Genomic DNA, 12823 nt, shown 5'->3' with positions numbered 1-12823 from the left:
AATATGAATGGTAAACTGACCTGCTCCTTCAGCTGGTTGACCTTCTCCTGCAGCATCTTGCGCACACTCCTCAGYTTGGTCTCCACCCCCTCCATCCCCTCCTGCATGTTCACTATCACCTTCTCATATTGCTCCTGAGCACAAACAGAGAGCCAGCATTTACAGCATATAAAAGTCAGAAGTTTACATACACCWTAGCCATATACATTTAAACTCAGTTTTTCACAATTCCTGACATTTAATCCTAGTAAATATTCCCTGTTTTAGGGCAGTTAGGATCACCACTTTATTTTAAGAATGTGAAATGTCAGRATAATAGTAAAGCGAATKATTTCTTTCAGCTTTTATTTCTTTCATCACATTCCCAGTGGGTCAGAAGTTTACATGCACTCAATTAGTATTTAGTAGCGTTGCCTTTAAAAATTGTTTAACTTGGGTCAAACGTTTCAGGTAGCCTTCCACAAGCTTCCCACAATAAGTTGGGTGAATTTTAGCCAATTCCTCCTGACAGAGCGTGTGTAACTGAGTCATGTTTGTAGGCCTCCTTGCTCGTGCTTTTTCAGTTCTGCCCACAAATTTTCTATAGGACTGAGGTCAGGGCTTTGTGATGGCCACTCCAATACCTTGACTTTGTTGTCCTTAAGCCATTTTGCCACAACTTTGGAAGTATGCTTGGGGTCATTGTCCATTTGGAAGACCCATTTGCGACCAAGCTTTAACTTCCTGACTGATGTCTTGATGTTGCTTCAATATATCCACATAATTTTCCCTCCTCATGATGCCATCTATTTTGTGAAGTGCASTAGTCCTTCCTGCAGCAAAGCACCCCCACAACATGATGCTGCCACCCCAGTGCCTCACTGTTGTGATGGTGTTCTTCGGCTTGCAAGCATCCCCCTTTTTCCTCAAAACATAACGATGGTCATTATGGCCAAACAGTTCTATTTTTGTTTCATCAGTTMAAAAAGTACGATATTTGTCCCCATGTTCAGTTGCAAACCATAGTCTGTCTTTTTTATGGCGGTTTTGGAGCAGCGGTTTATGTCGATATAGGACTCGTTTTACTGTGGATATAGATACTTTTGTACCTGTTTCCTCCAGCATCTTCACAAGGTCCTTTACTGTTGTTCTGGGATTGATTTGCACTTTTCTCACCAAAGTACATTCATCTCTAGGAGACAGAACGAGTCTCCTTCCTGAGCGGTATGACGGCTGCGTGGTGACATGGTGTTTATACTTGCGTACTATTGTTTGTACAGATGAAAGTGGTACCTTCAGGCGTTTGGAAATTGCTGCCAAGGATGAACCAGACTTGTGGAGGTCTACACTTTTTTTCCTGAGGTCTTGGCTGGTTTCTTTTAATCTTCCCATGATGTCAAGCAAAGAGGCACTGAGTTTGAAGGTAGGCCTTGAAATACATCCACAGGTACACCTCCAATTGACTAAAATTATGTAAATTAGCCTATCAAAAGCTTCTAAAGCCATGACATCATTTTCTGGAATTTTCCAAGCTGTTTAAAGGCACAGTCAACTTAGGTTGGAATCATTAAAACGAGTTTTAACTAAGTGTATGTAAACTTCTGACTTCAACTGTACATTTATTATTCACTTTTAGTTCTGTGTTAAACTACGGTTAATTATTTTGAGAAGTGTTAAAGGGTGCAAATCATGCCTATTGAACTGTAACCAGTGGCTGGATTGGGTGCACCCTGTAGCGCAGTACACTACCTGCTGCAGGCCTATCTGGGTGCTGGCTTGCTGGGCCTGTGTGCGGAAGGTCTGTTGCAGCTTCTGCCCCCTGCGCTTCTCATCTGCCAGCTGGGCTTGAAAGTGAGCCAGCTGCTCCCTGGACCCCAGTCCTGCCTGCTCCCTCAACTGCTGCAGCTCCMGGACATGCTGGGCCTGGGCCAGTGTCAAGGCTGTGTCCACCATCAGTGCCTGCACCATAAAACAGTGTGTTTGAGAATCAACTACATTGTAGTCAGACTGTAGTGATCCACCAATAGCCTAGCATCCCAAACTATTCCTGCTCAAACACGCTGATAGACTCAATAGGGCATAGGAATGGAGTTTGGAAATGTTCATGAAATGAATTAGCCTCAACTTCTGCAAGAATAGATTAGTGCAAATTAGGACCATGGCGTTAGTTGCTCAATTTGAGTTTCAATTGGCAAACCTGCTTTCAGTTTAGAGATGTGGTGCCTCAGCAAAATTACATTTATCAATTATTTGACCAAAATGTTTGAGGTCACCTGATCCTGTGCCTCTGCCCTGGCAGTCTCCAGCTGTGCCTGTTTGTTCTTTAGAGTCAGGCACTCCTCAGTCAGACTCTGTACCTCCACATCCTGGCCCTGCAGCTGATACACCTGAAGGAAACAAAGCACAACAACCACTTCAAAAATATTTCACCTTTATAATAAAGCATTGCATGCAAGCATCAATGACCGCATTTGCAGACTAACAGTAAGATTTAACTGAACAGAGCGCATATCAAGGATCAGCCCAAGGGCTTAATTATTTGAAGAGGTCTGAGAAAATGTGGGCCTATTTTCATGGAATTCTACGTCATTTGGCAGATTAGAGTCTTCTCTTTTTAGCAGTAGATATTTGATTTCCAAACTGTGTTTTCCGGTGATTGTATTTTGAAATAGAAGGCCAATTTTAACCTGCTGTTCACTGATAGCCGCAACTCAACAATCAGCTGATATTGGGCTCCCGAGTAGCGCAGCGGTCTAAGGCACTGCATCTCAGTGCTAGAGGTGTCACTACTGGCACCCTGGTTCGAATCCAGGCTGTATCACAACCGGACGTGATTGGGAGTCCCATAGGGCGGCGCACAATTGGGCCAGCATCGTCCAGGTTTGGCCGTCATTGTAAATAAGAATTTGTTCATAACTGACTTGCCAGGTTAAATATAAATAAAATAAAGCATTTTTGCCACGCACTGCTGTAGTTGCCTAGGCTATGCACTGCGTTTATGCTTAAAAACAATCCACCACAGCTATTTTATTTAAAGAAGCTAGCTCTATGGCTAAATTATAGTATCTGGTGTAGTATTTAGAATTTGATTTATTTATGTACAAACAAGAAATACTATATAGTGAACAAAATATAAAACGCAACATGTAAAGTGTTGTTTTCATGTTTGATGAGCTGAAATAAAAGATCCCAGAAATGTTCCATATGCACAAAAAATATAAAAATGTTGTCCACAAATTGGTTTACATCCCTATTTGTGAACATTTCTCCTTTGCCAAGATATGCCACAACGGTCAGGTGGATGGATTATCAAGAAGTTGTTTAAACAGCATGAACATTACACACTTGTACTGGGGACAATAAAAGGCCACTCCTAAAATGTGCAGTTTTGTCACACAACACAATGCCACAAATGTCTCAAGTTTTGAGGGAGTGTGCAATTGGTATGCTGACTGCAGGAATGTCCACCAGAGCTGTTGCCAGAGAATGTTCATTTCTTTTCCATAAGCTGCCTCCAACGTCGTTTTAGAGAATTTGACAGTACGTCCAACCGGCCTCACAACCGCAGACCACGTGTAACCACGCCAGCCCAGGACCTCCACATCCGTCTTCTTCACCTGCGGGGTCGTCTGAGACCAGCTACCCGAACAGCTGATGAAACTGGGTTYGCACAACTGAAGAATTGCTGCACAAACTGTCTGCCACCGTCTCAGGGAAGCTCATCTGCGTGCTCRTCGTCTTCACCAGGGTCTTGACCTGACAGCAGTTCGGCGTCGTAACCRACTTCAGTGGGAAAATGCTCAACTTCGATGGCCATTGTCACGCTGGAGAAGTGTGCTCTTCACGGATGAATCCCGGTTTCAACTGTACTGGGCATATGGCAGAAAGCGTGTATGGCGTMATGTGGGAGAGCGGTTTCCTGATGTCAATGTGGTGAACAGAATTGCATTTTATCGATGGCTGTTTGAATGCACAGAGATACCGTGATGAGATCCTGAGGTCTATTGTCATACCATTCATCCACCGCCCTCACCTCATGTTTCAGCATGATAATGCACGGCCCCATGTCGCAAGGATCTATACACAATTCCTGGAAGCTCAAAATGTCCCAATTCTCCCATGGCCTGCATACTCGCCAGACATTTCACCCATTGAGCTGTTTAGGATGCTCTGGATCGATGTGTACGGCAGCGTGTTCCAGTTTCCGCCAACATCTAGCAATTTCACACAGCCATTGAAGAGGACTGGTTTTCTGATTCATGCCCCATATTTTTTTTTTTTAAGGTATCTGTGACCAACAGTTGCATATCTGTTCGTGTCTACATTTGACACTTACATGTGATTTCTGCTATCAGAATAAGAAGATAGCATTGAAAAGACGGGTCTAGTCGCTTTGTGGTCTGATTGGGTTCAGATCTGGCTGACCACTTCAGGTGGTGGTCAGGGATGCATTGTGTGCAGATTTCTCTTYAGTCTGGATGAAAATCAGGCTACCGAAAGCCATACAGTGGGCGACGTTATCAGCACTCCTCCCACAAGTCTCCAGAAAACTTGTGTTTTGGGACTGAGGCACCTTTTCGTTATAAAATTGGAGGAAATACGTTCCTGGTGTGTGAGGAACGTGTTTCCAGGCTTCATAAATGCTAGCCAGCTAGCTAATATTTAGGGKAAAAAAATGTTATGSTTACCCATTTGCAATCCCTTTAGCGTTGCTTTCTAGCTTGCTGGCTAGCAACAGAGATTAACTGGCTAGTTAGCTACAGTAGTTAGCTAGACATGGCCTCTGTATTCCTAGTCATGTGAAATCCATAGATTAGGGCCTAATTCATTCATTTCAATTTACTGATTTCCTTATATGAACTGTAACTCAGTAAAAWTCTGAGACATTTTTGCATGTTGCGTTTATATTTTTGTTCAGTGTAATTTTGGCAAAATGTATTCCAATTTACAAGGGGGTGCTGCAGCACATCCAGCACCCCTACATCCCGTGGCTATGGCTTTAAGAGCAAGTAACGTAGCTCTACCCTGTGGAGCAGCTCCTGGTTTTGGAGGCGCAGGCTCTGGCACTCCTTTTGTAGGGCCATAGTGGCCTCCTCCTCATGTTGTTTCTGGGCCAGACGCAGCTGCTCCTTCTCCCTGCTTAGCCTGCCCATGCTGGCCTCCAGMTCCTTTACCTGATGATCAGCAGACAACAATGAAGTCAGTCAAAGTGCTAATGTATCACAACGCTTCATTAAAGATCACATTCAGGACCAGCAAACAGTGAGCAGACATTTCTATTGTTTTCGTCGTTAGTATGTCACCTACCTTGTCCTGGGCATCCTGTATCATCCTCTGGTGGTTGGCTACTTCCTGGATCTGGCCAGTCTTCTCCTGATCCACTGCCTGGAGCTGGGAGCGAAGCAGCTCCATCTGGGAGTCCACAGAGAGAAGAGACTCTTGGAGCTTCTCAACCTGAAAACAATAACATCATAATTCATATGATTATGAACCACTAGGCGGCAGGGTAGCCTAGTGGTTAGAGCGTTGGACTAGTAACCGAAAAGGTTGCAAGTTCAAATCCCCGAGCTGACAAGGTACAAATCTGTCGTTCTGCCCCTGAACAGGCAGTTAACCCACTGTTCCTAGGCCGTCATTGAAAATAAGAATTTGTTCTTAACTGACTTGCCTAGTTAAATAAAGGTAAAATTTAAAAAAATAAAAATTAAATACATATTCAGTCAGAGAAAATACTTGGAAGATGTMAATTCCCCACAACAGAGTTGCAATAGCCAAGTACATCCTTCTCTCACCTTCTGGGTCCTCTCCTCCACCTCCCTCAGCAGCCTCTCCTTATCCTGCTCCAGCCATTGGTGCTTCAGGGTCAGGCTGGTCAGTGAGGACTCCACCTCTGACAAACACTGGAGCTAAGAGYAAACAAGACATTTAAGAATCAAGATACATAAATGAGGCCCATTCATTAAAAATGCTGACCAAGAAAATTCTCACACACTTCAATTTCCGATAGACCAAAACATAGTATCTAGATAATGGAGAACTCTACCACAACTGTCCCAAAAGTCCCCTATATACAGTGGGGCAAAAAAGTATTTAGTCAGCCACCAATTGTGCARGTTCTCCCACTTAAAAAGATGAGAGAGGCCTGTAATTTTCATCATAGGTACACTCAACTATGACAGACAAAATGAGAAACATTTTATCCAGAAAATCACATTGTAGGATTTTTTAAAATATATAATATATATATATTTTTAAATCCCATTTTCTCCCAATTTTCGTGGTATCCAATCGCTAGTAATTACTATCTTGTCTCATCGCTACAACTCCCGTACGGTCTCGGGAGAGACGAAGGTCGAAAGCCATGCGTCCTCCGAACCACAACCCAACCAAGCCGCCCTGCTTCTTAACACAGCGGCCTCCAACCCGGGAGCCAGCCGCACCAATGTGCGGAGGAAACACCGTGTACCTGGCCCCTTGGTTAGCGCGCACTGCGCCCGCCCGCACAGGAGTCGCTGGAGCGCGATGAGACAAGGATACCCTACCGGCCAAACCCTCCCTAACCCGGACGACGCTATGCCAATTGTGCGTCGCCCCACGGACCTCCGGTCGCGGCCGGCTGCGACAGAGCCTGGGCGCGAACCCAGAGACTCTGGTGGCGCAGCTAGCACTGCTTCGCAGTGCCCTAGACCACTGCGCCACCGGGAGGCACATTGTAGGATTTTTTATGATTTATTTGCAAATTATGGTGGAAAATAAGTATTTGGTCAATAACAAAAGTTTCTCAATACTTTGTTATATACCCTTTGTTGGCAATGACAGAGGTCAAACGTTTTCTGTAAGTCTTCACAAGGTTTTGTATACCACTGTACACCACTGTTGCTGGTATTTTGGCCCATTCCTCCATGCAGATCTCCTCTAGAGCAGTGATGTTTTGGGGCTGTTGCTGGGCAACACGGACTTTCAACTCCTCCAAAGATTTTCTATGGGGTTGAGATCTGGAGACTGGCTAGGCCACTCCAGGACCTTGAAATGCTTCTTGCGAAGCCACTCCTTCGTTGCCCGGCGGTGTGTTGGGATCATTGTCATGCTAAAAGACCAGCCACGTTTCATCTTCAATGCCCTTGCTGATGGAAGGAGTTTTCACTCAAAATCTCACGATACATGGCCCCATTCATTCTGTCCTTTACACGGATCAGTCGTCCTGGTCCCTTTCCAGAAAAACAGCCCCAAAGCATGATGTTTCCACCCCCATGCTTCAAGTAGGTATGGTGTTCTTTGGATGCAACTCAGCATTCTTTGTTCTCCAACACGACGAGTTGAGTTTTTACCAAAAAGTTCTATTTTGGTTTCATCTGACCATATGACATTCTCCCAATCTTCTTCTGGATCATCCAAATGCTCTCTAGCAAACTTCAGACGGGCCTGGACATGTACTGGCTTAAGCAGGGGACACGTCTGGCACTGCAGGATTTGAGTCCCTGGCGGCGTAGTGTGTTACTGATGGTAGGCTTTGTTACTTTTGGTCAGGTGTCTTTTATACTGATAACAAGTTCAACAGGTGCCATTAATACAGGTAACGAGTGGAGGACAGAGGAGCCTCTTAAAGAAGAAGTTACAGGTCTGTGAAAGCCAGAAATCTTGCTTGTTTGTAGGTGACCAAATACTTATTTTCCACCATAATTTGCAAATAAATAATTAAAAATCCTACAATGTGATTTTCAGGATTTTTTTTCTCATTTTGTCTGTATGGTTGAAGTGTACCTATGATGAAAATTACAGGCCTCTCATCTTTTTAAGTGGGAGAACTTGCACAATTGGTGGCTGACTAAATACTTTTTTGCCCCACTGTATACACACACACCTTTTCCTTGTTGGTGTGGAGTTCTCTCTCCAGCAGCTCCTTGTCGTGACGCCAGGCTGCCTGCAGGTGGAGTCTCTCCCTCTCCTGCTGGGTGGAGGTCTCCTGGAGCTGCCTGGCTGTGGCCRCCCCCTCCGCCTGCTCCCGGGACACCTGTGCCAGCCTCTCCGTCAGCATCTGGACCGCCCCCTGGTCGGCACGGAGACGGGAGCTAAACTCAGCATTCTCGCCGCTCAGCTGCAGGTTGCGGGCTCTCAGGTCCAGCACCTCTTCCTGGTACTTGGCGTTCTGAGAGGGAAGGGGGTGGATGAAGGGTTTATCAGACTGGGATTGCTCATCACTATGCGGTGGCCTCGGGTGATTGAGATAATGATCATGTGTCCAATGATCAAATGTAGGCTATTAAAATCTATCAGGCTAAAAGGGTCAGTTGAACTATGCAGGGTGATTATAGTGAAATGGAAAACGATTGAAAACAAACCTCTTTGTGAAGTCTCTCCTGCTTCTCCCTGTTCTTCTCGTGTTCCTGCTCCACTTCGTCCAGTTTCTTTCTGGTGAAATCAAAGACGGAAAGGAATAATTAATAGCTGTGAAGACAGAATACAGCTTAAAAAACAACCCCTTCTGTAACAGACATTTGTAAACCATATCTGTATTTAGCATTATCTCACAGCAACACATTACTGACGGATCAGCTTACTTCTTCTTGATGATCTCTTCCTCCATTCTCTGGACATCCTGCTGTAACATGGCCAGTCTGTCCTTCAGAGCACTGTTCTCACAGTTGACCTCATCTAACTGAGAACTAGAGTTGAAATAGTTTACATAGGAGTTTTTCCTCAAAGGCATTTTAATCTGGAAGATATTTAAACATAATATTTATCTGGGGATTGATTTGATGGAGGCATTTATAATTTGAAGCAAACATTTAAGTTCCAGATGAAACTCTGGGTGAAATCAATGCACTTATGTGGCGAAAGTAAAATGGACACTGGTTTAGACAAACAAACATTCAATGATATAAATACTGTTATTCAGACAAATTAAATCTAATATCATGCACCTAGGTGAAAATCATGCCGTTAGAGAGACAGAAAATTGTTAATGCATTCCAGACAATTTAAATGTCAAAAGTTTGATGTTGGCACACAGCCTGCTAAGGTGTAGAGAAGGTTAAAGACTTGGAGAAGGTTTGTGAGGAGAAAAGGTGAGGATCTCTTTCAGATGAGAGCAGATCGGTTGTTATTAGTCATTCAAATTTCAGCCCCCATGTTTGCGGCAGAAACACATTGGAATCAAGGCAGGTGGAGGTTAGTCATTTGAAGGTTGGTTTGGTTTGATTTCCGGCACCAGGCCTGCACGTCACAAACCTGTGTGGACTGGTAGGGTCCATCACCATCTCCAGAGCCATGACCAGCTTCTCCATCTCCACCARCTGCTCCTTCATCCTGCCCTTCTCCCACTCAAAGGACTCCTCCAACCWGTGGACCTCTGCCTGAGAGGACAGCAGGGCCTGCTGCAGCTGGACGGTGGTGCTGCTGCCAGCCTTTCCTCTGAGGGAGCACAGCTCTCTCTCCTTGGTCTCCAGTTGGGTGTTCAGCAGCTCCTCTTCCCTAAAGTGCTTATTGGACAGGGCTTCTGCCATCTCTACCAGACCTGCAGTCTGCTTTATATCTGATTCAAGGTGGTCTACCTCTGTGAATTTGGCCTCTAGCTGGGTCCTGAGATCAGAAACCAGGCTGGACATTTCGCCCAGTTGGGCTTTCAGCTGGTGGATGTGGTCTTGGAGTTTGGATGATTCCGTTTCCATTTCTTCGATCTGGTTGGAGAGTTGGTCTGCCAGGCGGATGTAGTGGGTGTTCTCCTGGCTCAGACAGCCYGTCTCTTCCCTCTCCAGGTCCAGGGTGGATTGGATCTCCATGACCTGGGTTTGTTCCACCCTCAAGGCTTCCTGTAGACTGTTCTCTGCCCTCTTCCACTGGTTTAMCTCCTCAGTGACACAGTCAAGATCTGACTGTAGACAGTCAACAGTTGTTCTGTGTTTTCTCAGCTCCTCCATCAGCATCGCTCTGTCCGTCTTCTGGGAGTCCAGCTCAGCAGTCTGCCTTGAGCATCGTTCTACTTCATTTCTCAGAGCCTCCCGTGCCCTCTCCAACTCCCCCCTCAGGGTCTCCGTGTCTTCCTCTTTGGCCCTCAGCTGAGCTTGCTGTTGTACAAAGGCGCTGGACAAACTGCTACAGTTCTCCGCTATCATTTCCTTGTCCTGAAGAAGTGTCATATATTCAGACCGTAGACTATGCAGCTCCTCTCTTAGCTGAGACACCTCACTAAGGATTTCTCGCTCTCTATCCCTCACCAACCCCAGTTCCTCCTCTACATCATGCCGTTCAGAGGTCAGACGCTCGGTCAAAGCCTCAGACGCCAGACACAYAGTGCGTTCCTCCAGCTCCAGCTGGGCACAAACCACTTCCAGTTTGGCCTCTAGTTGACTGCACCGATCGCAAGTCACTTCCAGTTCAGCCTCTAACTGACTGCACTGTGTTTGATAGTGCTCTAGTTTCACCTCTAACTGACAGTGCTGTATAAGTGACTTCTCCCTATCGGAGGTCAGATCTGCCTGCTCCTGCAGACTGGCTATGTGCTCTTTCAGCTGCCGGACTTCCTCCTGGTGCCCTTCCTCCAGCCTCTTCCTCTCCACAGCGGACCGGCTACAGATCCTGGCCTGCTCCTCAACCGCCCTCTCTGTACTGTGGAGTCTCTCCCTGTGCCTCTCCTGCTCCAGTTCCAGCCGCAGGCGCTCACAGCGTAGCTGGTGCATGAAGCTGCGCTGGGCCTCGCCTTGCTGAGTCTTCATCTGAGACACCTGCTGCTCTGCCTCTTCCCTGATTACATAGCACACACACTGTTCACYAAGGCACACAGAGACAGATACATATACAGTACCAGTGAAAAGTTTGGACACACCTGCTCATTCAAGTTCATTTATTTATTTAAAAAAAAAAACGATTTTCTACATTGTAGAATAATAGTGAAGACATCAAAACTAATAAATAAAACATATGGAATCATGTAGTAACCAAAAAAAGTGTTAAACAAATCAAAATATATTTGAGATTTGAGATTCTTCAAATAGCCACCCTTTGTCTTGATGACAGCTTTGCACTCTTGGCATGCTCTCAACCAGCTTCACCTGGAATGCTTTTCCAACAATCTTGAAGAAGTTCCCACATATGCTGAGCAGTTGTTGGCGGCTTTTCCTTCACTCTGCGGTCCAACTCATCCCAAACCACCTCAATTGGGTTGAGGTCAGGTGATTGTGGAGGCCAGGTCATCTGATGCAGCACTCCATCACTCTCCTTCTTGGTCAAATAGCCCTTACACAGCCTGCAGGTGTGTTGGGTCATTGTCCTATTGAAAAACAAATGATAGTCCCACTAAGCACAAACCAGATGGGATGGCGTTTCGTTGCAGAATGCGGTGGTAGCCATGCTGGTTAAGTGTGCCTTGAATTCTAAATAAATCACTGACAGTGTCACCAGCAAAGCAGCCCCACACCATCACACCTCCATGCTTCACGTTGGGAACCACACATGCAGAGATCATCTGTTCACCTACTCTGCGTCTCACAAAGACACGGCTGTTGGAACCAAAAATCTCCAATTTGGACTCATCAGACCAAAAGGACAGATTTCCACTGGTCTAATGTCTATTGCTCATGTTTCTGGGCCAAGAAGTCTCTTATTCTTATTGATGTCCTTTAGTAGTGGTTTCTTTGCAGCAATTCGACCATGAAGGCCTGATTCATGCAATCTCATCTGAACAGTTGATGTTGAGATGTGTCTGTTACTTGAACTCTGTGAAGCACTTATTGGGCTGCAATTTCTGAGGCTGGTAACTTTAATGAACTTATCCTCTGCAGCAGAGGTAACTCTGGGTCAGTCCTCATGAGAGCCAGTTTCATCATAGCGCTTCATGGTTTATGCGACTGCACTTGAAGAAACGTTCAAAGTTCTTGAAATGTTCCGTATTGACTGACCTTCATGTCTTAAAGTAATGATGGACTGTCGTTTCTCTTTGCTTATTTGAGCTGTTCTTGCCATAATATGGACTTGGTCTTTTACCAAATAGGGCTATCTTCTGTATACCACCCCTAACTTGTCACAACACAACTGATTGGCTCAAACGCATTAAGAAAGAAAATTAACTTAACTTTTAAGAAGGCACACCTGTTAGTTAAAATGCATTTCAGGTGACTACCTCATGAAGTTGGTTGAGAGAATGCCAAGAGTGTGCAAAGCTGTCATCAAGGCAAAGGGTGGCTACTTTGAAGAATCTCAATTATAAAATAATACTTTTGGTTATTACATGATTACATTTGTGTTATTTCATAGTTTTGATGTCTTCACTATTATTCTACAATGTAGAAAGTCAAAATAAAAACCCTGGTAGGTGTGTCCACAATTTTGACTGGTACTGTATATACACACACAAATACAATACCAGTCAAAAGTTTGGACACGCCTACTCATTCCAGGGATTTTCTTTATTTTTCTACAAAGCTTTCATCAAGACAATGGGTGGCTAAAATATATTTTGATTTGTTTAACACTTTTTTTTTTAACAACATGATTCCATATGTATTATTTCATCGTATTATTACTTCATTATTATTCTACCATGTAGAAAATAGTAACAATAAAGAAAAACCCTTGAATGAGTAGGTGTTTCCAAATGTTTGACTGGTACTGTATATATACACACACACGCATACACTGAGTGGACAAAACATTAAGAATGTTGCACCCCCTTTTTGCCTTCAGAACAGCTTCAATTTGTGGGGCATTGACTCTACAAGGTGTCAAAACCATTCCACAGGGATGCTGGCCCATGTTGACGCCAATGCTCCTCACAGTTGTGTCAAGTTGGTTGAATGTTCTTTGGGTGGCGGACCATTATTGATACACACAATGGAAAATGTTGAGCTTG

General features: G+C 44.8%; 1 protein-coding gene across 3 annotated transcripts in view; it reads right to left on the bottom strand.

Moving 5' to 3' along the window:
* Positions 1 to 12823, bottom strand: part of ninl (ninein-like) — a 55386-nt gene that overhangs the window by 1186 nt on the left and 41377 nt on the right. For 2 of the 3 annotated variants that reach the window (XM_024146725.2, XM_024146724.2), the window contains exons 18-27: positions 9208 to 10719; positions 8538 to 8642; positions 8319 to 8388; positions 7841 to 8125; positions 5772 to 5885; positions 5287 to 5433; positions 5004 to 5153; positions 2253 to 2366; positions 1729 to 1938; positions 21 to 134 (exon numbers count right to left, since the gene is read on the bottom strand). In XM_024146725.2, the coding sequence (XP_024002493.1) occupies positions 21 to 134; positions 1729 to 1938; positions 2253 to 2366; positions 5004 to 5153; positions 5287 to 5433; positions 5772 to 5885; positions 7841 to 8125; positions 8319 to 8388; positions 8538 to 8642; positions 9208 to 10719 (2821 nt within the window). The remainder of the gene's footprint in view (positions 1 to 20; positions 135 to 1728; positions 1939 to 2252; positions 2367 to 5003; positions 5154 to 5286; positions 5434 to 5771; positions 5886 to 7840; positions 8126 to 8318; positions 8389 to 8537; positions 8643 to 9207; positions 10720 to 12823) is intronic. The other variant, XM_024146726.2, reaches the window with a different exon arrangement.

Source organism: Salvelinus sp. IW2-2015, unplaced genomic scaffold (assembly GCF_002910315.2).
Source record: "Salvelinus sp. IW2-2015 unplaced genomic scaffold, ASM291031v2 Un_scaffold16511, whole genome shotgun sequence".
In the NCBI taxonomy this organism is placed as follows: domain Eukaryota; kingdom Metazoa; phylum Chordata; class Actinopteri; order Salmoniformes; family Salmonidae; genus Salvelinus; species Salvelinus sp. IW2-2015.
The sequence above is the reverse complement of the archived record's forward strand: the minus strand, read 5'-3'. Positions and strand labels throughout refer to the sequence as shown.